The 27,856-nt window shown below is 54.7% G+C and overlaps 1 protein-coding gene across 4 annotated transcripts in view; it reads right to left on the bottom strand.

Annotated features, from left to right (window-relative positions):
* Positions 1-27,856, bottom strand: part of RAB11FIP4 (RAB11 family interacting protein 4) — a 115,518-nt gene that overhangs the window by 19,600 nt on the left and 68,062 nt on the right. Inside the window, exon 1 of one of the 4 annotated variants that reach the window (XM_036087370.2) lies at positions 18,237-18,379. The exons of 2 other annotated variants lie outside the window; for them this stretch is intronic. In XM_036087370.2, the coding sequence (XP_035943263.2) occupies positions 18,237-18,266 (30 nt within the window). In that variant the 5' untranslated portion in view covers positions 18,267-18,379. Of the gene's footprint in view, positions 1-13,720; positions 13,742-18,236; positions 18,380-27,856 lie in introns of those variants that run through there. One more of the 4 variants, XM_078068157.1, reaches the window with a different exon arrangement.

The following is a 27,856-nucleotide window of genomic DNA, read 5'->3' as shown; positions in this document are numbered from 1 at the left end:
ACATACATACACACACGCGCACACACACACACACACTGTCAACATACCAGCTTTTTCTCTTAAAATCAGCTGCCTCCCCACATTAACACGTTTTCATTTGACCCACTGTTGTTTGCCCAAGGCAAGTTAAAATTTTTAGGACTTCAAAACCATTTCTAGCAGTTTTCCTCTAAATTCAAACAATATAAAGACAGCTATAAGAAAAGTAACCAGATACCCTGGTTGGTCCAGATGGACAGTAGTGGTTTGACATTTGTCCTGGACAAAAGTGGCTCTGTCGCCCCTGCTCCTCCCTCGGGAATGTCCTGACCCTGCTCCCATTCCTCTGGGCCCTCTGGGGAAGGGCTTGGTGTAGCCCCGGGCCTGGGAGGGGTGCTGCTGGAAAAGGGCACAGCCTGCTCTGATCCCAAACACCTCAGGAAGGGAGGCAAAGCACGGGCAGTTGCTGGAAGGTGCTAGAAGGCCACTGCTCATTGGCTTGGAGACTAGGAAGTATGCCTTCCTCAAGAGGCTAGGCCTGGGGAATTATCAGAAACCCGAGACCAGCGGCCTGCGGCTGGGAAAACAGGCCCTATCCAGCTGCTCTGGCGGGGCAGGTCTGCATCCCCAGTGTTCCCCTCCACCTCCCCACCCTGTCTCCAGCTAGGACTGGATGCAGCCGGCCCTGGTGAGAAGTGGGAACCCAGAGGCGCACAGGCTGCCCGTGGAAGCCCCTCTCCAGTGAGAGCAGCATTTGCCGGCCAGTGGGCCCCAAAGTCACCCCTTCCTCTGTAGGAAGTTGGCACAGGCTGAATTCAACAGCTGGTAAAAAAAAATTCCCATGGTGGGACAGGGCATCCCAGCCTCAGAGGGGCCAACAACGCCCTGCTGTCCACACTCCCGGGGGCGGGGGTGGCAGGGTCCAGACACCAGGACTTCATCTGGTTCTCCCCACCCCCCACTTGGCCCTAGTGGGACGCCACCTCCAAGTCACACACACCACTACTCCATTTTCACGGCAGCTAGGGCACGGACTCCAAGGGACCCCACTCCTACATTCCCCGCGAGAAGGCAGGCCCTCCGGGGGGTCACCATGGGGACGTCTGCGTCCGAACCCCCAGCATCAGCACCGCAAGGGGCACATGGCAGGTGAGCGGCAAGTGCCTGTGGCAGCAAACTGCGCCGCAGAATGGGGGGCTGGGAAGAGCCCAACTGCGGCAACCCCGAGGCCCAGGTGCCCAGCTGGCGTGCTCACTGGCCGCCGTGCAACCCCGGAGGAGCTGTTCAGTCTCTGAACCTCAGCTACAAACAGAGCTGGAAACACCCAGCTGGCAAGACTGTAGAGAACCTACGTAGAACAGTGCCTCATACCTCACAGATGCTGGGAACACGGCAGAGAGGAGAGGGGGGCAGAGCAGTGTTGGGAGCAAGCTCTGGAGGTGGACCCACTGGGTTCAAACCCCAGCTCCACCCCTCAGCTCTGCAATCTTAGGTTTACTGAACTTTTCCGTGCCTCAGTTTCCCCATCCACAGAAGGGAGTTAACGGTCATCAGGAAACGAGTTAGTACCCGTGCTAAGCACACACAGAAAAGGATCAATAAATCTGAGCTATTATGGTCTTCAGGGTGTTGAGAGAAGACAACCAGGGGTGTCTCCAGGCCTAATGGCCTCTATCCGACTCCCTCCCACCCCACCCCCCGGGACCCTATCCCGTTGACCCCCAGTGACACACCAGGTGGGGGTCGGCTGGGTTCAAGCTTCTGGAAGCCTGAAGTTTGCAAGTTACAGAGGTGTGGGTGCCTCCTTTCTCCCCACCAGGGCCGTCTTCTACATACGCTCTTGGAAGGGATCTCTGCATGTTAATTACACACTTTAGTAAGTGTTAGGATGAGATGCTGCCTGGGCAAGGGGGTCCAGGAGGCTCGGAGGCCCCGGCTCACCCACCCCCAGCCCTGGCAGCAGCTTCGCTTCCCAGGCGGTAACTCAGAGCCAAAGAACAGCCCAGTGAGGACAGGGCTGGGTAAAAATAGCCCGACTGGGCACATCCCAGCTCCCCCTCGCAGCCAGGCACCCGCGGGCACATGTGGAACCCCACTGCAGGGAAGGTAGTGAGCAGGGAGCGGGGAGGGGTGGACACAAGCCAAGCCTGGCGCAGGGGAGAAGCCAGGATGCTGTCTGGGTGACGCTGAGCAGGTCTCGGGGGGAGGGGGGCTGGGGATGAAATCCCTCATCACAATCCCAGCCAGCCCCCTGCCCAGGAAGTGTGACAGGCGTGCTCGCAGTCTCCCTGGGTCTCCCCCTTGGTAGCAGACTAAGGAGCTAACTTGTGGATGCCAACGCCCCCAGGTCCAGAGAGCGGGGATCGGCTCACCTGGGCTGGGATCCCCTTCCCGCCCCTGCGGCTCAGCCACCCAGCCACGCACGGCAGCGGCAGAGATTAGTAAGCAATCCGGGCTGTGCCTGCCGCCTGTTTGTGGCTGCCAACCCCTGCCCCGAAGCCAGGCCGTGCTCTGCAGGCGGGAGGTCCATGCTCATCAGTGGCTGATAAAGTTCTGGCTCAACAAAGGGTGGCTCAGATGCCGGTCAAGGCGTGAGGGTGGGAATAAAGGGGGAGGTAAGTTTCCGAAGCCCTGACTTGGGAACAGAAGTAACCTTGGCTCAGATACAAGGCCCCCGGCTCTTCCCCAACAAGGTCAAGGGCAAACTGAGGAGAACCAGGTCACCAAGCCATTAGAGTTCATTTTTCGCCTGTCTTGGCCAGCCTTGGGGACTGACTGCATACGGTCAGATGAAAGCCCAAGCGTCCCACGCTGGTGGGGGAGGCCAATGTCAAGAAGACAGGACAGACTGCCATGTTCCCGTCCCCAGGGGCCAGATCAGAGAGTGGCCAGGAACCACCCCTCTGTTGTGTACTTCCTTCCCTGGCCCCTGGACGGAAGTCCTAAGTCACCCAGTTTTACAGAGGGGAGAACTGAGGCTCTCAGGCAGACGGGGTTTGGTCCCAGATCTGGCCGCCACCGGCTGTGGAACCTCAGGCTGGTACTGAAGAGAAGAGAAAGAGAAAGTAAGGCTGAGTTTCTCAAGAGCTCCCAGGCCATTTGCATAGAGCAAAGGCACTCGGATAAGGAGGCCCTGCACACGCCCCCACGGTGGGAGGGGTGTGGAAGCCCACAGGGCCTTCTTTTCCCTGCGCTTAAGCACAACTCTTGCCTGGTCTCTCTCCCCAGTCTCACACTTCCCCGCCCTCAACAGACGCAGCTGCTCAAGGAAGTGTCACAGGCGTGCAGGAGAAAGAGAGGGCAGGATGCAGCTCCCAGAAAAACTCAGAAATGAGGGTATCCGATAGCCCCCTGGCAGCTAACCCAAGACAGGGGTAAGCAAATTACAGGGTGGCGGAGCAGGGGGACTGAGTGGTAAGGGATCTAGTATTTCCCCAGGAAGGGGCTGACAGGGAGAGTCTACAGCAGCCTGGCAGCGTCCACCCGGGCACTGGCCAGAGGGGTCTGGTCTGGCCTGCCTGCCCCAAAGGCTGTGCGGTCCGACGTAGCTGGCACCAGGGCCAGAGATCACCCAATGGCCACTCGGACCTTCTAACCAGCTCCCCTGTGTCCAAGTTCACCCGCCACGCTTGTGATCACAGCAAGCTTCCAGGAGCCTGCGGCCGCCGGGGAGAAGCGGGCTGCCCAAGCTCACTGCCAAGCTCACTGCCCGAGCACACTTCTCACCGTCCGTCAGTCAGCTGGTGCTCTGGCTCTGCGTGTCCCTCCAGAGACAATCTGTGGGCATGGGTGGCACCCAGGTCCCCAAGGGGTGAGGGAAGGGCCAACAAGATCTGTTTTTCAAGGCTGTTAGGCTGTGGGCCAGACCCGGGACCCCACTGGAAACACCCGTCACAGTGGGGTCACGTGCTCCACTGGGAGACCCTCCAAGCCCCCTTTCCCCATCGCGCAGCTTCCACTCCAAGAACATGTTGAAGCATTTCAAAAGTCAGCAGTTAAAAATTAAAAATGTATTACTGAAAACGGAGAAAAAAAAAGGAATAAAAAATGCTTAAGTCATCCAAAAGGATACAGAAAAGAAGGAGGAAAAGAAGACCAAAGATCATAACTCAACCACAGTAACAATGCAGTAAATGAAAATGGAATAAACCATACTGTTAATAAACAAACACCGCCTGACTAGATAAAAACAACTACTACGTGCCATTTACAAGCGACACAGTGTAAACATTAGGACACAGGCCAAAAATAAAAGTAAAAGGATGACGGGGCACCCTGCTGGCTCAGTGGGTAGAGCATGTGACTCTTGATCTCAGGGTCAGGAGTTCAAGCCCCACGTTGGGCGCAGAGCTTACTTTCAAATAAACAAATGAATAAAGGTGAAGATTTTAGTTCATCTCTCTTGGTAACTGATGGGGCAGGCAAACAAAAGAATTAGAAAGGAGACAGAAGGCGTGAACCACGCAAACGAGACCTGACGCAAATCACGTGCTATCCCCAACTGTAGAGTAAAACCGTTGGATCAAAGGTTGATGAGGAACCGGATGCTGGCACAGTACCAAAGAACCACCCAACACCCTCCAAACACCCTCTACCCCCCAATATCTCAACCATGGAGAAAATAAGCTATTGTCACTTTAATACAGTGATCAAACCTAGCATCCCTAATTGGGAACAGACACTGGCCTCCTGACTGGGCACAAGATGAAGGACACAGCCTCCCCTACTCAATTCTTTTTTTTTTTTTTTTAAAGATTTTTATTTATTTGTCAGAGAGAGAGAGAGAGAGAACAAGCAGGGGGAGCAGCAGAGGGAGAGGGAGAAGCAGTCCTCACTGAGCAAGGAGCCCAATGTGGGACTCGATCCCAGGACCCTGGGATCATGACCTGAGCTGAAGGCAGACGCTTAACGACTGAGCCACCCAGGCGTCCCTCCCCTACTCAATTCTAATGAAGCCTTAACTCCTACTAGGGGTGCTCGGGTGGCTCAGTCGGTTAAGCGTCTGCCTTCGGCTCAGGGTTCTGGGATGGAACCCCACATCCTCGGGCTCCCTTAGTGGGGAGTCTGCTTCTGCCTCTACCCCTCCCCTCTGCTCGTGCTCGCTCTCTGGCTCTCTCGCTCTCAAATAAATCAATAAAATCTTTAAAATGTGCGTTTCTAACAAGTTCTTGGGTGATGCTGATGGTCCCAGGACCACACTGTGAGAACAGCTGTTTTAGATTAATCAAGAGACAGAAAAGCTAAACGTTAATCTTGATTAGATCCCAGCTCAAACAAATAAGCAAACCACCACCGAGATAGCAAGACCTATTGGGGTCAAAATGGAAGCTAGAGTATGGACTAGATATTGGGTGATATTAGGGGATTATGCTTACTAATTATGCTGGCTAATAGTTATGAAGAAGAAATACCCTTAGTTTTAACGTCTTGTCTAACTTTCTTTCAAACGGTTTAGGGAAAGTTACACGGAGAGATAAAGCCAATATGGTCGCAGCACTGGAGGGCAACCGGGGCATGCAAATCCTTCCTGGGGAGGTCTTCCCTCTTCCCCCATCCCCCCAACAGCTCCATGATGGTCTGTCCCGGTTGCAGGGGCTGGTTTGGGCTCCACGTGAAACACTGTGGGGGTCCTCTTGTGTGGCTGATGGAGTCCCGGCCACTGGAGGGGCTGGATGGTGGGCTCTGGAACCGTGGGGGCTGGGATGGGGTGCTTCAGGCAAAACCTTGGGGAGCGACGCAGGCTTGGTGGCCCCACCCTCAGTGGCTTCCAATAATCGTTTCTTACAGGTCTTATTTTTTTCAGTATGTTAGCAGAAAGATACATATGTAAAACATGAAAGATAGTCACCCCAAACTTGCTGAACTGGTTAAGGAAAAGTGTACAATCTCTGACAAGTTTCGCTCCATTTAAAAAGAATATGCAAAAGTGAAGCCATCCTTAAAGAATGCTACACCCCAGAGACAGAGTCAGCAGAAACAGGGAGCCTGGTGGGCCAACACAACCCCAAGGGTCAAAACCCCACAAGCTGAATGGGGAGCAGTCTAGGTTCTGAATGGTCAGATCAGGCAGCAATGGTGGCTCAGGCTCTAGAAGGTGAACCATGAGTCAGAACACTGGAACCTCTTCCGAAGGTAGCCCTTGGCCAAGAGACACCCCAAAGGGCCCATCATCAAGACTGGGCCTCTTCATCAAAAGGAATGAGATCTTGCCATTTGCAACGACGTGGATGGAACTGGAGGGTATTATGCTGAGCAAAATAAGTCAAACAGAGAAAGACATGTATCATATGACCTCACTGATATGAGGAATTCTTAATCTCAGGAAACAAACTGAGGGTTGCTGGAGTGGGGGTTGGGGTGGGAGGGATGGGGTGACTGGGTGATGGACACTGGGGAGGGTATGTGTTCTGGTAAGCGCTGTGAATTGTGCAAGACTGTTGAATCTCAGATCTGTACCTCTGAAACAAATAATGCAATATATGTTAAGAAAGAAAAAATGAAGAAGAAGAATGTAGCAGGAGGGGAAGAATGAAGGGGGGGAAATCGGAGGGGGAGACGAACCATGAGAGACAATGGACTCTGAAAAACAAACTGAGGGTTCTAGAGGGGAGGGGGGTGGGAGGATGGGTTAGCCTGGTGATGGGTATTGAGGAGTGCACGTTCTGCATGGAGCACTGGGTGTTATGCACAAACAATGAATCATGGAACACTATATCTAAAACTAATGATGTAATGTATGGGGATTAACATAACAATAATAAATTAAAAAAAAAAAAAAAAAAGAGTGGGCCTCTGCCTGCAGGCAGAACTGCCTCCCATCCCCTCCACTCAGGGCTCTCCCTGGATGCCAGGCTCGGCTCACACTCCTCTTCCTCCTCCCCTTGGAGGATGGCTCCAGAGAACTTTCTGTTATGGGCTGAACTGTGTCCCGTCATCCCTCAAATTCATATGTTGAAGTCCCAATCCCAGTACCTTAGAGTGTGACTGTTTTTGGAGATAGGGTCTTTAAAGAAGCAATTACATTAAAACGAGGGCATCATGGTGGGCCCTAATTCAATCGCCTGGCATCCTTATGAGGAGAAGGAGATTAGGGGACACACACACACACACACACACACACACACACACACACACACCCACCCCATGTGAAGACACAGGGAGAAGCCAGCCATCTGTAAGCCAAGGAGAGAGGCCTCAGAAGAAACCAACCCTGCTGACACCTCGATCTTCAAGGTTAGCCTCCAGAATTGTGAAAAAATTCATCTCAGTTGTTCAAGGCAGCCGGTCTGTGGTACTTACCCTTTCCTTCCCCCACTCGGAAGCCTGTATGGAGACCCTCGGCCCCACCTGGACTTGGCCCCCACCTCCCCACCCTGATAATAAAGGCGAATTCCTTCTCGGTCAATTCAGTTCAACCTCCAAAGAGAGCTACTGGATCTCTAGAATCTCGTCAAGAGACTGGGGGTTGGTTTGTTTTTGTCTCTCCTCAAAAGAAATGTTGCCTTCTCTGTTGTGATCACTTTGAGATACTGAGATTTCTAAAGAGACTATCTTTTGCTGAAGCTGAAGCTTGGTGGATCTGTAATTATCAGGATGATGTTTCATAAACACTATATATATAAATCTAAGTAAACTATTTTCATTTCTCGTGTTACCTCAATAGTATAGGTATTATATTTTAATTTTAAAGGAAAGTGTACATGGAGTTCAGCCAGAGACATTTAAAACTGCAAAGGCAATTTCTGTTTGCCCAGAACTGTATTTAGTGTAGTTATAATACAAATGTAAAAGTTATTTTACCTAAAAAGTGAATGGTTTACAAGAGGAGAGATCAGCAGTTAGGCCTGGAACCACAGACCCATGCCCATCCACAGCCCTGGAGCCACATTCTGACCCAGGGCAGGCCACCTCTGTGGCCAGGAGCACTCAGTAATTGAACAATATATTACCAGTTTCTCCATGCCAGACAGTATTTCTGGTTACTTGGAATCCAGAGCAGATTTCTTCCCTGCACTGTGGTCAGTTTGGGAAGGAGCGCCCTCACCACTCCTGGGACACGTGGGCACCTTGCTCGGCTGGGACACCAGCCTTCCTCATAAATGGCCAGGACTGGAGCCCGCCTCCCCCCTTCAAGGCTGGCTGTCCAGGGTCAGGCAGATGCTGCAGCTGAATCTGGCTAAGCGACCCATCTCCAAGGAAAAACCACAGGGGAGGTGGCCCCAGGGTGAACTTCTGCTCCCGTGGGGAACAAGCCCTTGACAGGGTGTGGCTGTCCTAACAAAGCCCTGGGTCCCAGATCGGAGTGCCTCAGTGAACCTACCTCCTGAGCAAAAAGGATCCAAAGAGGCCATCTAGCCTAACCCCAGCCCCCAAACAGAGCCAACAGTCTTGATTTTCAAGTGAGAACGTGGACCTGAGAGGCAAACTGTTGGGGATTAGGAAAACAGAACTCAAATTGCTTCCACATCTGGAAACCAAGCCCAGCAGCCAGCCCCAAGAATTCCAGGCATGTCAGCTGATGGAGAAGCTGCAGGTCAAGGGAGGTGTTTCCTGTGAGCCGAGGCCTGGCCCCCATGCACCTACCCGAATCCACAAGACCGGTCTACATCAGAGGCCGACTGGGGGAAGGGGACACACGGGAAGACCCACCAAGTGGCCAGCGTCTGTTCTGCGCTCTACCGAGGTGGCCTCATTTTCTTCCCCCAAAATCCCTGCACGTTAAGTACCATCTCCTCCTTACAGGTAAGGACCCGATGTCCACGGAGTTGAATCTACCTTCCCCTGAAGTTATGCTGCGATTTTTCTCTATGGCCCTGCTGTCACACAACAAGGTAGAGCCACATAAACCCGAACCAGGAACCCCCGGACATCAATCACCCCGTCTAAATTCTCCAAAAAGGATTTCCCATCCGGCCACGGGATCTGCTGCTCCGAAAACCAAAGCCAGGTGTCGGGCAACTCAAATGTCAAAGGCGAATTAACAGGCTGCAAGTTGAAAGGGGCACACATCAAGGGCTCTCCGGGCTCTTTGAACAGGCAGCTATTTTGGGCTACAAATTATAGCTTTTAAAGATGTGGCTGTTTGAAGTGAGGGCTTAATTACTCACACAGTCAAGAGTTTGTGGGGCTCGCTTTGGGGGCTCCATGTTTCACCCTCATGCTAAGGAGGGCATAGAGAGGAGCTTGGGTTGCGCCGGCAGGGGCCCAGGCCAGCTCCGCCAGGTGGGCCGAGCAGTATTACTTCACAGGGCACCCTCAAACGAGGCCACGATCTGCTTCAAGGAGAGCACGCCTGAACAGAGCTAACCGACCATCTGGAGCTGGGGCAGGTACCTACCTCACCCCCTCTCTGCATGGAACCCCTCAGGTTGGGAAGGCCAAGCAGAGTGCGCCAGTGTTCACCCACAGCCGATGGCCAGAGCTTCCAGGGCAGACAGACTGGGATCAGGCAGGCCACGGCCCACAGCCCCCCTGCCTCTACTTTTATAACCTCCAGGCATTTCCCATCATCCCAGAGCCCCAGCAGTGCTGCCAGCAGGCTCTGGTCAGGTGCTCCCTTCTGTCCTCCTGCCTCTGCCAGGTCCAGCTCCTGGGGCCAGGTGTCCCGGGGGCTGCTGTCTCACACCCGGGCTCACTAGAGCATCGCTGGCCAGAGCGCAGCTTGCAGGCCATGGGCCAGGGAGGCGGAGCCAGCTCGGGTCCCTTCCCAGGCTGTCCCGAGGCAGAACAGGTGAGAGCTCTGAGTCTGACCACGAGCCATGGCTTGGGGCTCAGAGGGCAGGAGGTGCCCAGGGTGGGTACAAGGCTACGGACTGTCCATTAAGGTCCCTGTCAAAGAGCCCATGAGCTAGCTTTCCAGTGGCCGCAAAACCAGGCTGTCTCAGCCCAGCACACATAGCCCCGTCTAGCTGGTCAGCCTCAGGACATGATCCCTCCCCTTGTACCCCAAGCTCTTGTCTGACATGATCACCACCCCCACGCTTTGGTTCCTTATGCCTGAAACACAATTTCTCCCCATGCCACAAAGACCTGTCCCTAAACAAGCCCCAGGCAGAAAGTCACTGTATCCGGGGGGGGCCAATCCTTCCCCTCCATGCACACCTCCCCCAGCCCAGAACCGAGCAACTAGAGCCCTATAGGCATCTCTAGGCACAAGCCCCATGAGCCCCTTCTCTGCTCCCATGACTCTCTCCCTGGGACACTGGGTGAGGTGGCCTTATCCTCACCTCCCCACCCCTTATATACCACTTTAAGGAGAGACGGATTACCCAGACGGGAAATTTTCCCATCCCAGCCTTGGCACAACTGACCCACTGGTTGCCCCTGTCCCCAGTAAGGAGCTGTGTGGTGGCCTTGCTTCCTGAGGGGTCCCAAAGGGGCCACCACAGCAGCTGATACAGGGGCTCTGTAAGCAAAGTTGTGCCCCCCCAGCCCGGTTTCTCTCGGGGCTAGTGAATTCATCATAGCCCTCGCCACACACAGGACAGAGCCAGAGCCCAAATAGCACCTCATCAAGAAGGGGGCTGGGAACCCGGCCACCATGCACAAAACTGAGGGAGCTGGGCTACCGGCGTTCATCAGGATCTCACGAGGGGGAGAGACAGAGGGACTTTCTGACAAGAATGAGGTTTGCAACCCCCTCCTGCTCGGAGAGTCTCCCTTCAGCCAGCATCTCTCACTGAGGCCCTGCTCAGGATGGCCCACTATCAGCTGGGTATCCCCACAGGGCTGCCATCCAGTGCCCCACACTCAGCCCACTGCTCTCTGAGCGAGCAGCCCACCACGTCAGCCTCATTCCCCAAAGGTGCGGAGGTCCTGACCGCTCACTGCATTCCCTCCCCGAGGCTAGCCGTGCTGCCCGATGCTTCCTGCTTACACAGGTCCCTGTGCCTTCACCCCTGCAGTTCCCTGCCCCGAGCTCCTCTGTCTGCCTCCCAGAGCCCTAAAGAAACATAAAGTGGTCTTAACCATTTGAGGAGGACCAGGAAAGAATACATCTATTAAGCACCTAGCACGTACCAGGTACTTTTGTGCATCAACCACCATTCAGATGGGAAAACTCAGGCTCAGAGAGGTTAAGTAACCTGCAAAAGGTCACAGAGCCGGCAGGGCTGGGATGTGAACGGGTCTGATTTTAATGCAGCAGAAAGGGTACGGAAAAGACGGCCCTCTCTCGGTGATGGCAGCGTCCAACACGCAGCGCTGGAACGGCCTCTCGGGGCGGGCCGTGGAGGCCACGGGCACGGGGGCAGCGAGGCGGGTGGCACCAGGACCACAGCACACTAAACCACGGATGACGGCCGGCAGAGGCTCCTGGGGCCTGTGCCACCCTGGCCACGAGGCAGAGCTCCCTCCCCTTCCCCTCCATGGGGAGCTTCAAAGAGGCTGCATGCAGGGAGATTTTACAGAAAGGGAGAGGAGAGAGATTGGAAGGAGAACTGCTAAAAGGAAACACATGTGAAAATGAAAACTCAGGCAAAGCGGGAGGAGGAGGGAAAAGAAGGAAGGAAAAGATGATGTTCAAGGATTAGAAACTGAGTCAAGAAGCCCCAATAAATAATACCCCTCTCCCTCTGCTACCTTGGGAAGGCCAGTAACCCGCTCTCTGCCCTCACTTTCCCTCCTAGTCCAGTTGGAACGGGGCAGTGAGACCTTAGATGAGACCCAGCAAGAGAAAGACAGCCTTATGCACAATCATGACAACTGTGGAGCCAGGATCGGCATCTGACAGAGAAAGAACATGAGGCTCAGAGAGGTTGCTCTACTTGCCCAAGGACACACAGCTCGTGTGCGGTAAAGCGGGAATCAGAGCCCAGGTCGGCCTGGGGGCCAACCTCGTTCCGTTGAACCACATCATAATGAGTGTCCCCTCACATAACCCTCCCACCACTGCAAGGTGGCTCTGCTCCCTTCCTTGAAGAAACTGGGCAGGTTACGTAAGTTCTCTAGAGATTACCTAGTTTCTGTGTTTAAGTCCAAGATGCCTTTGATTTTAAGATGCACTGTTATTCTAATACACCAAGAAGGAAACGGCACTGCCGATTAAATGAAAGCACAGCAGCGAATGTACGACTCATACCAACTTGAGATGTTAATACGTGGGGGGAAAAAAGAGTGTCTTAGGATCTGTAAAACACGGCATGAGTATAGTGGGGAATGGGGACTCGGGCACAGTTCCTTGGACTGGGTGTGGGACTTGAGGGGTAGAGGACAACTCCTCGCAAGTACCTGCACACACACACGCACGCCTGGCTGCTGCAAGATCCTTCTTTGCTAATAACTGACGCAACCTTGTAGATAATCGCACAAAAATGTGCTGGCCAGACCTGCCTGTCAACAAGAACCCTCATTTCACCAGGAGGCTTTCGATTCAAGGTTACTTAATATTAGCAGCAGAGGCCAGCCTGACCACCACCCACCCCGGTCCGCTTCGCCTCCGTGGAGCTGTAGACCTCGGAGCGGCCAAGCTAGATGAACAGGTAGGCTTGCTACTTGGAACACGGCCAAGGGCAGTCATGCAACATGGCCCTGTGGCTGACAGTCCACATCGTTCTGTCTGGCCCCTTCCCGATCTCCAGGCACCCTGTGGGCTGCCACAGTCACAATGCTTTAATAAGACCCTGGGGGCCGGCAGTGGCAGATGGGCACACTGTTCCAGGCTGGCTTTCCGGCTGGCCTGGGCAGACAGACGGACTGGCCCTAGCTGCTGGCGAAGGGAGGGTGGGCAGAGGGGCGGCCCCTTCCCCTTGGCGGGGTGGAAAGGAAGGATCAGGTGCGCAGCCCCACACCAAGCCCCGGGGAGCTGCCTGTCACCTCGGGATGTGCTTTGCATCTCATTCCCAGATTGCACGCTGGGCGCCAGTCACTTCGCTCCAGCCCCAGAGTCTGCATCTGCAGAAGCTGAGTTGGTTTATTTAAGAAACACAGAAGCTGAGGAAGTGGAGTTTCGCTCCCCCGTAAAGGCCCTCAGGTAGTGGAGTTTCTCCTCCACCACTTTCCTGCCTCTGCTCAGACATCCTGCCCGTGAGAAATTCGGTTAGGCGCTAAGGTTATCAGTTGCAAGAATCAAACCACTAGAATCTTGCAGGAACTAACAACAACAGCTCCCTCACATGCCAGGCAGGGTTTGAAGTGCTTTTCATACATTTACATGGTGATCCGCAGAACCACCTTCCGAGGAAGGGGCGAGCATCGTCCTCCTTTTCCCTAGGAGAACTGCGAGGCACAGAAAGGGTCAACAGTCTAAGATTGCACAAGTAGCCACTGGCCCAGCAGGACTTGAACACAGGCCGCCTGACTCCGGAGCCCAGCCTGCTGGGCACCACGCTATCCTGCCTCTCTGGCTGTCTAACCACCCACCAGGCGCCAACCGAGCCCGGGTCAGAATCCACTCTGGGCTTATTGGGTGGCAGGGGCTCATTTTACCTTTGCCATCAGCCCACAGAGGCTCAGGAAGGTGAGGGTGCCTTGCCTGATGTCCCAGAACGAGCAGGCTGCAGAGCCAGGGACTAGACACATGTACTTTCTGGCTCCAAAACATTTTATTCTACTTGAAGAAAATAGGCATTGGGTGGCTGAGCACGGGATGGAAGCACCCAGGTTTTGAGGTGGATTATTTCTCCCAGGAAAACCAGTGGGCAGGAAGGAGACACCTGCTCCTAGTGTCTCTCCTACCTGAAGGGGGAGACTGGAGTCCGGTGCAAAGAGCAGCCCCTGCCTACCACCCCCCTCCGGCTCTTACCCCAAGTCCGCTGCAGTCCACACCGGCTAACTGCTACAAGCACAGGTTCCCTTTTCACGCTGTGAGGCTTGCGGAGCGCAGAGGACAGTGGGGGTGACAGCAGATGACTCAAGACAGCGAGAGCTCCCACCCACTCTCCCACACTCGGGTTCTGTTCGGGCCTTCCTCTTTCTGGTCACTTAAAAGAGAAAGGCTCGCAGCAGCAGGGCCACGGCTATTAATAATAACTGCCACGGAGCTTTGTTTTCATTTGAATCATGTTTACATTGCTGGGAAAGAATCCACTTGTCTGGGAAGAGGAAACAGGTTGAATCAATTATGAATATGGCCAACAGTCGGAAAACTTCCCATTTCTTGAAGGAAGTTGAGGAGTGGGGTTGGAAATGGTGTTACTTGTACCAGCCTGCCAGATGGGGCCGGGGCCAGAGGTCACGCAGACCCCTTGTGGGTCTCTGGACCTCCATGCAAACCTCCAAGGATGCACACATTTCTGGTTGCCCCCTTTCTCCCTGTACACACACACACACACACTCTCTCGCTCTCTCTCTCTGGGCACCTAGGCTGGACAGAGATTAGACCTGAAGCTGCTGCCCAGGTAGGCGAGTAGGCGAGTAGGCTTCTCAGGAGACCAGGGCCCAGAAGTGTGCTGCCCGTGGAAGTAAAAGGAAGGCTTGAGCACCTTGGGGCTCGGGGAGGCCGGGAGTCCAAGGAGAGGATGTGGGGGCTGGCCTTGCTGCACCCCTGCTAGCGCAGACCCGTGGGAACAGGGAGGTGGCCCCAGTGGCGCTCTGCCTGCGGACACACGGTTGTGCGCGCATCGCCCAGGCGGGTTCTGCTGGTACCATCTGTGTGGTGGAAATAACAACCAGCAAGAACGGTTTCCACACTCATGGGGACAGGCTTCTCCGACCTGACCCAGGCCAAGGACAGGAAAGTCCACAGCAGCAACAGCCAGATGCAGACCCTTTTCCTCAAGAAATGCCTCAGTGCGGGGCGCCGGCGGGGGGGGGGGGGGGGGGCGCGCTCAGTGGGTTGAGCGTCTGCCTTCAGCTCAGGTCATGATCCCAGAGTCCGGGGATCGAGCCCCACATCGGGCTCCCTGCTCTGCGGGAGCCTGCTTCTCCCTCTGCCTTCCCCCCCGCAAATAAATACATAAATAAAATCTTAAAAAAAAAGAAATGCCTCAGTGCCCAAACCCCTCAACAGCAAGAGTTTGCAGAGGACAGAGCAAGAAAATGCATTTTGTGCCTGTGGATTTCTAGTCTCGACTGTGTGCTGGTCACCTCCTCCCGTTCTCCTGGGGTCTGGGCGCTCCCTTGGCAGCACGAGAGGTCCCCGATCTCTCGGAGCCTGTGCCCCGTGCCCCAACCTGGCTCCCTCTCCAATCACAGCAGCTTCCCTCGTCAGCCGTGGCCCCACCTCAGGGCCTTTGCAGCGTCTGCTCCCTCGGCCTGCACCGCTTTTTGCCAAGAGGCCACCTTCTCAGCGAGGACTTCCCTGCCCACTCTGTTTAAGTCCACAACGCCCACCGCCCTGCTTGTGGTCCGGCCGCCCCGCCCGCCGGCCACCACGCGGGCTCCACGAAGGCAGGGACCGCCGCTATGTCCACTGCCGTACCTCGGGTGCCAAGCACAGAGTCTAGCACAACTCAGACGCTCCAGTGTCTGATGGAGGAACTGCCTGCGCCGGGCGATGTGCTGGGTGGGGGCGGGGCAAACAGAACTGCGGAAAGGTCTGTGCCCTGGAATGCCACCTGGGAGAGGAGCTGGCCCTACCACAGCCGGGACGGGTGGTCACACAACGTCCAGTAAGACACAAGGCGGGTCTGCCAAATCGACGCGCCCGCCTTGTCGTGCCCAGCTGACCGTGGGGCAGGACTAGCCCACGGGTAGGCCAGGCAGGGGAAAGACCCAAGCAGTCCTCCTCCTTGGAAAGGCCAGTGATTTGATTACCATCAATGCCCCGTTCCCGAGTCAAGAGCCAACGGAGCAGACCCAGAGGAAAACAGAGCCCAAAGCCAGGGGTTGTACAAGGCTGGCAAAGCCAAGGCACTGCGCCCCACTGCCGACACCAGGCAGCAGGCAGCCCATTCCTTGTCAAAATGCACTGAGCCCTGTGCCAGGAGCCAGAGAACAGGGCCAGAGAGTGGGCACCCTGTGCCCAGGCTGTCCCTCTCCATCCAAGGTCCGGAGATGACTGCCTTCCAGGAATCACTCACCTGATATCTTATTAGGAGCCCTTCCCACCCTCTCCACCTCTACCTGCTCCCTACCCACAGCTTAAATATATAAACTGAAGTAAAACTGTAAGCAAGATCAGTTGTGAAACACCCCTTGGCATAAAAGGCCAGCTCAGAAGAGGGACTGCCAGCCCTAGGGAAGGAAGTTTCTAGCCACCTGGAGGGGGAGGGAGGGAATGTGGGAAGGTGAGAACCAGGAGGGCTCCAGGAGGGCTGAAGAGAAAGCCCTAGATGTGGGGGCAGCTTGTTCCATCCGTAGGTAAGGGGGCTAGCAGGCCACAAAGGGGCCAGTGTCCTGAGGGAGGGGCAGAGTGCTCTGAAGAGACGGAAGGATGGGAAAGTGTGGGGGCCAGCAGAATATCCACCAGGAACTTCTCAAGCTGCAACCCAGAGCCTCCCCAAGGCAAGCTGCTCTGGGCAGATTTCTTCTTTTCTTCCCTTACTTGACCGAAAGGTCCTTTTTAAGGTAGTCTCTCCCGCTGGTCTTCCTTGGGGCAAAGGTCACACCTCCCGCAGTCTCACCTGGCCTGGCCAGTCAGGTCCCTCCCTAGGCACAGTCTTATCTCTCTGCTGGCCTTAGTCATGTACCCCACCCCCTCCACCAAAGCCTGGGGCCCCCCAAATAACAAAGCTGTTCCCCAGAAGGCATTCCCCAAGCCGTGATGCCTGCTACAAGTCCCAAGTTCTTCCCTGGCTTCCCCATTCCTCCAGGCCACACACCCCTCCAGTGAAGTCACAGGGACCTCAGAGACAACCCAGATCACTGTGCCTGAGGGCTCAGGGCAGTTGGCCAGGAAACAATTTGGCCCAGGTTTTCAGTGTCCCTACAGTCTGCAAACACCTTAGGGGCAGGGAAGCGTCCCTGCATACTAGCACCTGGGCGCATAAGCAGTTCATGAATGCCAGCTCAGCAGGGTCAGGTTTGGGCCAGTCTATCTGGGTAAGCTGGTGCCTGGCTTAAGGCAAGACCCCGGTCAATGGCAGTGACCCAAGGACTCCACCAAGGCTGAGCTGGCTAGTTACAGGGAGACAGAGATCCCTACAGCAAAGGTCTGATTTACACATAATTGGTCACCTTCCCCCCTTTGAGATTCCCTTTCCCCTAACCTGGCAGCCACATTTCACCAGGGGAAGGACCTGGGGAATGCCCCACCCCTTTCCCTGGAACCCAGCCGATTAGCACCTGCCTCCACCAAGGGAAGAGAGGGGTTTGGTGGACCATCAGAAACCAACCCAGGGGTTTGCCAAGGCAAAAAGTGTAGGCTGAGCCCAGGAATCCAGCCCCCTCACAATCCTTTGAGGAGGCGGCCTGTAAATAAGACCAGGGACACTGGCTTGTCTCTCAGGGCGAGGGATGTGTCACCTACAGCCATCTGTGGGAGAGCATGGCTGGGGAGAAGGATAAATGGAGAAAGAGGTACACTGGAGGGTGTGCACGGATGAGAAGGAACACCGGGCTGAGTCCAGACCGGGTTCCCACAGCACAGACATGGCTGGTTCTCCAGAGGCTGCTCCGCCAAGACCTCAGAGACGCTAGTCGCCCGCAGAGAAGCGACTGTGACAACAGCAACTACTACCTGCAGGCTCTCGGGCCGGCGGGCAAAGAGCTGGGACTCCGCACACACCTCCGGCCTCGGCGACGTCTCGGCTGGGAAGGGCCAGGGCCCTGTCCCTAAGCCCCGAACTACGCTGCTTCTCCCCCCTTGCCCGGCAGAGCCCCTCGGAGAGGCGAGGGAACCCGGGAACAGGCTCGGTGCAGACGCCAAGAGCTACGGAAAAACTTGGCCCGCGCACAGCCCCCTCCGGGACTCGGCGGAGCCAAGGGCAGGGAGCTGGGACAACACCGGTGCCGGAGGGGCAGGCGCGCTGCGAGCGGGGGCGGCGGTGTCCCGAGGAAGGCGTCCTGGCAAACCAGCCCCCTGCCCAGTCCACTAGATCCATCTAAAAACACTTTGGGAAACCGCGCCGAAGAAGCGGCGCCCTCTCCCCGCGCCCCCGGGCTAGCCCTGCCCACCCCTGCACCTGGGAGCCGGCAGAGGGCCAGGTGGGGGCAGCGGAGACAGAGGCTTCTCTTCCGTGGCCCAGCGCGCCAGGACGCAGGTAACCCGACCTCCCCGGCTAGGGCCGAGAGGGCGGACACTCCCGGGACAGGAGCGGGCGCCCGGGCTGCGGGCAAAGTTCCGCGCTCCGGCAACTTCCCCAGCCCCGGGGCCTCCGGCGCGGCCAGGTGCGCGTCGCCGGAGCCCGGCGAGACCGAGCCCCTGGGCCGCCGCTTACCTGACCCCCGGGGGCGGGCGGGGTGCGCATCCCCCGTGCGGCGGCGAGTCGGTGCGCTGCGAGGGGCGAGGAGCGGGCGGGCGCGGGCCGGCTGGGCGGGCAGGGACGCGGCGGGCAGCGCGGGGAGCGCAGAGACGATCCCCGCCGCGCCGCGGCCGCTCGCTCGCTTTCCGCACCAGTTGAAGGCGCCGGCCCCGCCCCCACCCGCGCCCGTTGCCGGGAGACCCGCGTGGGCCGAAGGGCTCTTTGTATCAAAGCTGCCGTGACATCACGAGGCGCCCGGGCTCAGGGATCGGAGAGGGCGGGGCCTAGGCTCGGGGGCGGAGCCGGAGGAGGAAGCCGGGTCTAGGAACCCGAGCCTCGGGGGGCGGGGCCCAGGTAACCCCGCCCCCAAAGGTAGGGGCAGGTGGCTGGGGCGGTGCGGACCAATGGCTGCGCGGCCCCGGACTGGGCGCCTCGGGAGGTGGGGCTCGCCTGGGCCCGCCCGAGCCTGCACCGCGACGTTGCTGTCGCCCGGGTTTGCTCAGCCCGGGCCCTCGGATTCCAGGAGACCGAGTCTGAGCTCGCGCGCCTGCCTGGCGGGCGCTGTCGCTGCCGCTGCCGGGTCCAGGCTACTCTCACTGTTTGCGGTCACCGTACTGCGAGATTCCTACCAGCGCTTCCGCGCTCACATGTGCGGACCCGAAGGCAGACCTGCCAAACCCCCAGCCCCCTCGCCCACTATCAATGCCACCACCAGCCTGAGTCTGGTGGCTCCCCAATTGATTCTCATCCCAAATCCCACTCACAACTTTCCCAATCTTTACGTCGTAAAGTCAAAAGTTGTATTTATAACCAGCCCAGGAATACGAAGAACCAAGCGGCAACAAGAACTAAAAACATAAAAGAGAAAGTACCCCTGTGTTGAATCCTAGTAAATATAATTTAAGTAAAAAATGCGCCCCCCCCATAACTCTTCACTATGCTCTGGATTAAAGAAGGCAAAAATGTAAAGCAGCAAATAATGCAGATGTTTCCTTTTGATTCGATCTTGTATTGTGCAACTGGGGGTTAAGTTCTGGGGGATTTACCTTCCTAATTGTCTGTCTCAGGCCAACATGAAGGCCCCTTTGCCTTCCCTGAGTCCTCACTGACCAACAAGGTGGCACTAGAACATGGCAGAGCCTGTCGGCAGCTGGGTGCTTTGGTCCAGCTCCATCAACACAACACACACACACACACACACACACACACACACACACACCCCACACTTTTCAGCTTTTCTGCCTCCTTCTCTCTGGCTCTTTGCTCTCAACTTCCTTCTCCCCCAGATCTCTTCTGCAAAAAGATTGTCAGCTGCCTCTCCGTCTACCAGGGGCCTGTCTGAGGCAAAGCATCCCACTGAGGCCCTGAGACCTACAGGGGACTCTCCAAAAAGGACAACATTAGCTAGAGGAGGGCCTCCTGGCAAGGGCTTTGCGCCAGAGGAGGCTAGAGCAGTGGGGGTGAGGTGGGCACTCTACTACCCACTGGCCCTCTCCTCCCTGCTTATGCCTTGCAGTTCAGAGATCTCTGTGCGGGCACCACAGACTATTTCTCACCCTTGCTGGTGTCCACTCCCACAGTCCCTAACACGCAGAAGCGCTGTGGTGTATCATAAAGAACACTGCCTTTGGAATCACACAGACTTGGGGTTCAATCCTATTTGCCAGCTGTGAGGCCTAGGATGAGTTACGTAACCCTTCTGAGACTCAGTGTCCTTATCTGTAAAATGGGGATGACACAACCTACCTCATGAGTTGTTGTGCACCCTGGCAGAGGGTACACTTAATTTCGGTCACTCATCAAAGGTGTGGTGCATGAACGAGCCCACGCACCCTGGGCCTCTTCTGCCTTTGTAGCTCTACCCTGAGACCTCGGCTCAGCGGCTTCCTGTGAGGTTTTAGGGTGTAGCTGAATCCAGGGAGTTCTGTCTCAATTTCCCCTCTTCCCTTCTGGTCTCATGGTGCCCCTAAGGGCTACGGGGAACCAGAAAGCAGATCACTTGAGAGGACCACCCAGAACTGGGCAAGGGAAGCAGAAACCTCAGATGATCGGGGTTTTTCTAGGTCCTAGCTTTCTTCTGGCAAAAATCAGTGAAGAAAAGCAGCCCTTGTCAAGCACCCCCCAGCCCGCCTTGTTAGGGGAAGCCCGATTGCCACTTTCGAGGGCTCTGTGGATGGAGTGGTGCTAGTGGTCCCTCTTTATTCTTCCCAAAGCTGTGGTGGAGGGAGCAGCATCTCCAGGTATTTGTCCTGAAAAGCAGTGTGACCAAGAGGAGGGTCGTAAGATGCTAGTTCTGAACACTTCTGAGTCTGAAGCCTGCCTCGTTCTACAGCTTCCCGTGGCTAAGTCATTCACTGTTTCTGAGCACCAGTTGCTACCTCTCTGGAATGGAAACAAGACCTTTCCTCCTCCAGTTGTGAGGTTTGAATGAAAGGACAAAATAAGTGTCTGGTTCAATGCCTCCTGTGCTACAGGCACTCAATACACAGTAGCTTCTCGTTATTACCAGCAGCATGAATGAGCCCCAGTCTGATTCAGTGATTCAGGATATGAGCTCCAGGGCCGGAGCCAAGGGTCATATCTTGGCTTTACCACCTTTTAAAGGGCAGCTGGATGAACCTAGGCAAGTTGAATTTCCGGTGTCTCCGTTTCCTCACCTGCAAGTTGGAGATAATGATATAATGTATTTCAGGATTATTGTGAGGATCAAAATAATCAGGACCCATGCATATAATACTCAGAACAGGCCTGGCACATGACAGGTGCTCAATAAAGAGCAGCCATTTCCAATGACCATATGACAAGAGGCTGGGAAGAACTGAGGTGAAGATTAGAACCTGAAGCAGCTTGCAGGATGGTTTAGAACCCTGACATTTGGGGGGAGGGAGGGGCAGAGGGAAAGGGAGAGAGAGAATCCCAAGCAGGCTCCATGCCCAGCGTGCAGCCTGATGTGGGACTCGATCTCATGCCCCTGAGCAAATCAAGAGTCGGACACCCAACCGACTGAGCCACCCAGGTGCCCCAAGAACCCTGACTGTTGGGAGAGATCCTGATACCTTCCACAGAGTTCAGGGAAGCAGTGATAATTTGGGGTTGGGGAGGAAGGCTGACTGTCTTCTGAAATGGGATGTGGAAACTGAGGGCTCCAGCCCAGGCTAGGGCTCCCAGAGGACTCAGTGTTTTTCATTCAGATGGGGGCTGGGCTGGGCGAGAATTATTAGGGCAATATAGTCCTCCCTCATGAGCACAGCCCCACCTATGGGGTTGGGGAAAAGGAGGTTCTTGCATTAGCTACCCTGGTTCCTTCCCATAGCTATGTTTTAGGCGTTATAAAATCAAACAATTTTAAGCTAGGAAGGCTCTCTGGAGAAACATCTAATGTGCTCTTCCCCCATTTTATGGATGGGAAGATGGAGGCTCAGAGAAGGCTAGGAATTTATCCAGACAACACACTGAGGTATGAGATGAGCAGGGACTGAAACTCGGGCTCCTGGCTGCCTGTGTAGGGCCCTCCACTTCTGGCTCCTGCTCTTTACTGGCGGGGGCGGGGGGGGGGGGGGGGGGGAGGGGGATGATGACCGGCAGGGGGTGGGGAGTGATGGCAGTTGATACCCTCGAAGCGCTCACCCGGGGCTGTGAGTCTCCTAAGGGGTTTGCCTTGCTGTTTCAGAAGAACGATCTCATTAAAAACAGAAACCCTCTCCCAGGGAATGTATCCAAGAATAATGTGCAGAGGACAAGTCACTCTGATTAATTCTTTTTATGTCCTGAAACTTCTTCTGCCATTTGATGTGAGAGTACAACCGTGATGTTGAGGGCCAAAGCCAGAGAGAAGTGGATAGAATGTTGACAAGCAGGAGTTACCAGCCTCCAGAAACTGATGGGGGTGGAAAACACGTGTTCATTTGGGTGAGCCCAGTGAGGGAAGAGAATCTAGTAAGTTCTCTCTGAACCACAGCTTCTATCCACCTTTGTCTACTTCTGCTATCACCAGGCAGGAGTTAGCTCACCATCAGGTGGTGTAAAGAGGCAACATTTTGTACAAGCCTGGGGCCATATGGAAGGACCGGCTGAACACATATGACATAATTATGATAGGAAAAGAGCTCTCCGAACATTACCCAGTGTTGATGTTAGCCAAGCAACTGAGCCAACTGACATTAGCCAAATGAACAAACAAGAAAACAGCTACACAAATAATACCAGGGCTGAAAAAAAAAGCATTCAAGCACCAGGTCCAGTGGTTCTCAAACTCGGTTTCGGTTCCGTGCAACCTGCAGGTTTCTCTGGAGATCCTGCAAAAGGAGGGGGTGCTCCAGGTAAGCCAGAACAGCTCCACTGCCAGCTGCTTTACACATGGACTTCCACATAAGAGTTCAGATAAACCACGAGTCCCGTGGCTTTAATGTTGTTTCAAGTCACTAGTCTAATATAACCACTCAGTCCCCAAATGGGGCACCAAGCCCCAGAGGCGGAGGCTGGCTTCTCTCCTCATCATGGTGTAGCCATTGGCAGAGGTGGGAGTAGAGCTGGCTCTCTCGACTCGTGCTAAGATGGACATTAGTCACCCACCACGACCTGGTCACACACACTGGACATGATCTCCACCCAAACAGTTGCACCAGCTATTGTTCTTGGCATGGAAAAGCCCTCCGTGAAGCCGGCTCCGACGTGGCCACAAACACCTGTCTTCCTTCCCCTCCTCTTTAAACAGAGCTTGATCTGATCAGAAAGCATCAGCCCCACCCCTGAAGTCTCAGCTTGCCCCTCCGGGAGACAAATTCAACCTTTGAGGACGTAAGCAGCGGCTTTAGAAAGAGAAGCAGGTACTAAGGAAGCAGGCAGAACCCTGGGATTGCAGCAGCCTCTTGACCCCCAAGGAAGATGTTCCCCACCTGCCATCTAGAAACAACAGGAGCAACCCCTGACTCCCAGAGCCCTTTCACTCCGGCAGGGGCCTGACCAGGGGGCCTGCACTGTGCCTGGGAAGAGGAGGGCATCTGGGCCCCTTCCTTCCTCTGGGAAGATGGGGTTCAGACAGCATGTCGCTAAGGTCCCCTCCCATCCTACAACCCTGCACTAGCCCAGGAGCAGATCTTGGACCCAGGCGCATGCCTTGGACACGGGAGCCCCTTTCCACTGGCAAACAGCTTGGTGTTGGTGACTGTCCTTTGGCCAGGATGCCTGCAGCACTCTGCCCCAGGCCTGTTTGTCCTTATAATGTCTGGCTGGGTGCTATGCAGCCAGGGTGGGACAGGGTCTTACTGACTCGCCCCGGCTCAGTGTTCAGAGAGGCCAAGCTCTATTTTTGTCAACCTGTGCACATGTGAACAACGGGTTTTCTTACTCATGCAAACCCAATAGGAGGGGAAAATGGTGAGAAAACCTGCGTTTCCTCAGACTCATTTGACCATCTAAGAGGAGGAGATGGTGGGGGAGGAGGAAGTCAGACCAGGTCCTCTTTGACTTGGATTGGGTGAGGGCAAGGAGGAAAAACTTCCCCTTCCTTTACCCTCAGGAACGTCAAGTGGCTGCAAACTCAAGAGAGCACGAACACCGCTCACCGCTCCTCTCCTGCCCTCCCCACCTCCTCCGGGCCCAGGCAGCGCAGCTCTGACTTTTATAAGTTGATGGTAAAGCAGTGGTTCCCAAACTGCACACTAGACTCACTTGGGGAACTTAAAAAAAGGTCAATGCCCGGGTCACAACTGAATCCAAATGCCTAGGGTGGGAGCCAGGTGTTAGCAGTTTTTAAAGATCCCAGGTGTTTCCAAGGGAAGCAAGTTTGGGAACTACTTTGCTAACGGCAGGCCGACCACAGGTGAAGGCCTCACTTGTCCATCATCCATCCATCCATCCATCCATCGATCCACAAATATTCAGTGAAGATCTCTTTGTGTGGGACCCTGTTCCAGGTCTTGGAGACATAGCTATGAATAATCAAGTCTCTGTTCTCATGGAGCTCGCCCTCTCCTGGGGCAGTCAGACCACGAACAAATAAATGAATCAACGAGACATATGACACAGGCTCTGAAGAAAACCAAAGGAGGGTAAGAGACAGACGCTGGGGACAGGGGTCCATTTTCATCCTGGATTTAGGCACCAGATTTTGTTTCAGGAAAGGGTAACTGTGGCCCTGCTCCCCAACCCGGACTTCCTCCTGCTCTCTGGCTAAAAGAGCTGTTCCTCGACAGTACTCGAGGTCCTGCCCCGTGCCCCTCACAGGGCCTCCTGCCTGGCTCTTTCCCTGAAGCAATGTCTTCAGGGCGGGGCCTGTCATCCTCTGCACTCAGGGCTCCTGACTCGTCTGTCTCTGTGCCAGCAACAACACCTGACCCGGGGCTCCACAAGGCAAGGGATCCATCAGGCATCGTTTATGAACAACCGATGGAGGGATTTTAGGCTTGTGGGGTGTGTGAGAGGTCCCGTGGAACAATGGAGAGAACCCTAAACTCAGGATCAGAAGACCTGGATTGGAGGCCTGGCCTGGCCGCTTCCCGGCAGAGGGCAAGTCATTTCACCTTTCCAAGCCCTGATTTCCTCTTCGGTCAAATGGGGAAAGTGTGACCAACTTTGTAAGACTGGGATCTGCATGAAGAAAGGTCAAGGGGCAGGGCGCCTGGGTGGCTCAGTCAGTTAAGCATCTGACTTCGGCTCAGGTCATGATCTCAGAGTCCTGGGTTCAAGTCCTATAGTCCTCAGTGGGGTGTCTGCTTCTTCCTCTCTGCCCCTCCACCCCGCTCATGCGTTTTCTCCCTCAAATCAATAAAAATCTTTAAAAAAAAAAAAAAAGAAAGGTCAGCGGCGCCTGGGTGGCTCAGTCCATTAAGCGTCTGCCTTCGGCTCAGGTTGTGATCCCAGGGTCCTGGGCTCCTTGCTCAGCGGGAAGTCTGCTTCTCCCTCTCCCTCTGCCGCTCCCCCTGCTTGTGTTCCCTCTCTCTGTCAAATAAATAAATAAAATCTTAAAAAAAAAAAAAGGTCAGGGGCGCCTGGGTGGCTTAGTCGGTTAAGCGTCTGCCTTCGGCTCAGGTCATGATCCCAGGGTCCTGGGATCGAGTCCCGCATCTGGCTCCCTACTCGGTGGGAAGCCTGCTTCTCCCTCGCCCACTCCCCCTGCTTGTGTTCCTTCTCTCGCTGTGTCTCTCTCTGTTAAATAAATAAAAGCTTTAAAAAAAGAAAGGTCAAACAAGAAAAGTATCACAACATAAAAATTATATAAATATTTGAGAAATTAAGACGTGATCATGGCTTCCCTAATATATAAATTTCATTAAAAATTAATGCAAAAACTTGGAAAGAAAAGAAAATGTCAAAGACTTTTGAAAAGCGTTTTGCAAATAGGAGGACTTTTTAGAAATTCTCATCATCTAGGCCTGTATAGACATGAAATCGCAGTGCATTAAAGCTGGAAGGGATCTGGGAAACAGGCCGAGAGAGACAAAATGACTTGCCCACAGTCACAAAGCTTGTTAATGGCAGAGGATCCACACTGACCCCAGAAAGGGGGGGTGGTTGGGAGGAGACTGAGGATGATGTTTTAGTATTTTCCCTTGACAAACTCCTATTCATCCTTCAAAATCCGACTCAGGTGTGACCTGCCAAGTGAAGCCTTCTCTGTCTCTTCAGTGAGAATAAATTACTCTTTGGCTTCATGATCTCCATCCCTCAAACGCAAGCTCTGCTACTGTGGGGACGCACTGTGTTGTTGGGATTGGCCTCCTCTCAGGCCCCCTACACCACCCTAATTCCTGAGAGCAGGGTGCACGTCCCTAGAGTCTTTGGACTCCAGCTGCTAACAAGTGTGGCACGTAGTAGGCACTTGAGGACTGTCTGAGGCCCTGAATGGGACTGAGGATCCCTCACACATAAACGATAGAGAGCTGAGGGCCTGATTAGTCACAAATTCACGAGAATATTTTCTGAGGTTCCTGAGATGGGCATTTATAAGGAGAGAAGCAAGGAAATAAGAATAGCCTTTATCAAGATCCAGTTGCCCTCCTCCCAGAATGTACCAGATCCGAGCTCTGAAGAGACACCCCTCTGCCTAACGCAAGCCCTGAAACCACAGAGAGATCACTTCCCTGCAGCTTATGATTTAGAACAGGGACCAATTATTGAAGATCGACTGTGTACCAGTCACTTCATTTCTTCTCCTTTATTCTAGTCCAGCCATCTGTGGATAGAGGTTACTGCACCCATATTACAGATGAGGAAGCCTGAGGCTCAGGAGGGTTAAGTGACATGGCCAGGGTGATGGAGCCAAGATTTGCACTCAGGTCTGCTGGCCCATGTCCAGGCCTCCCTGCCTTCTCTCTCTCTTACTGCACAACCAGCTTACTGACAGCAACTAGACTCATCTGGAAGGCAGCAGAAATTAATGAATAAGGATGATGAAAGTCTGTGAGCAAGCAAGGGCCTCACCCCTCCCTCCATCGTCCTCAGGGAGGTTTGTGCTGTCCAGATTGACATTATTTTAATCAGTTGCAGCCGAGGCCAGGCCTCTGCCATTCCCCAGCATGTACCTCTGCGATCCCCCTCGGGGAGTATCTTGCCCTTGAGGGTGGGATGCAGCCTGCCTGCCCCACTGAGTGTATTAGGGTGGAGGGCTGGGCACCCCTCTGCTGCTAACTTGGCCGCTGCCTCCTGCCCAGTTCCAAACCCAGGGCAAGACATCCTGGCCTGTCCCTGCGGGCCACCAGCTGACGGGAGCGGGATGGCTGGGCCAGGGCTCCTGGGGAGATGGAGGGAAGTATTTGTTGCTTCCAAAAATGTGTTTTGTGGAGTCCCTACCCCAACCCGACAGCAAGAAAGGGCTCTGTGGTCAAATCAACTGACGAAATTCTTTACTCCTCCCCGGAGATGTCACAGAGCATGTTGGCATGAGAGAAACCTGTCTAGCTCTGTTGTAACCCAGGGTTTCTTCAGGCGCCGCAGCTTTGGACAAGACCCCTTGTCATTTAACGTCTACCAACACCAGGGACTCAGTATTGTAAGGCATACACTTGGGAAAACCAATGTACCAGGCTCCCAGCACACAGCAGCACAGAATAACTGAATGTTACTATCTTCATTTTATTAATAGCAAACGCCTACATAGCACTTACTATGTACCAGGCTCTGTTCCATGTGCTTCACATGATATTAACTCATTCGATCCTCATAGCAACCCTATGAGGCAAGGATTATCCCCATTTCACAGACAGGGAAACTGAGGCTCAGAGAGGTTACTCAAGGACATACACCTGCTAAGGGGAGAGCCACGATTCCAACCCGGGCAGCTGGCTCCAGAGACTGTTCACCTAACCACGATGCTGTGAAGAAAGGGAGGCTCGGGTCTCTACACTAACTTCCCCAAAGTCACCACAGTGGGACCGAAACCAGTCCTTCATTCACTAGTTTATTCATTTACTCAAACAACATTTACTGAGCAGAAACTGCAGGCCCAGGCACTGTGCCAGCCACCCGGAGATGGAAGAACAAGGCCCAGTCCTGCCTGGGGCTATTGGCTGCTCCTGGGAGGAGAGTTGCTTTTAGACAAGGTTGGTGGGGGATGAAGTCGGCTTCACCTCTTTCTTCGGGTCAGGGAGGCATACACT

The sequence above is a fragment of the Halichoerus grypus genome, chromosome 2 (genome assembly GCF_964656455.1).
Source record: "Halichoerus grypus chromosome 2, mHalGry1.hap1.1, whole genome shotgun sequence".
NCBI classification, from domain to species: domain Eukaryota; kingdom Metazoa; phylum Chordata; class Mammalia; order Carnivora; family Phocidae; genus Halichoerus; species Halichoerus grypus.
Note: the sequence above shows the minus strand (reverse complement) of the source record. Positions and strands in the feature narration are given on the sequence as shown.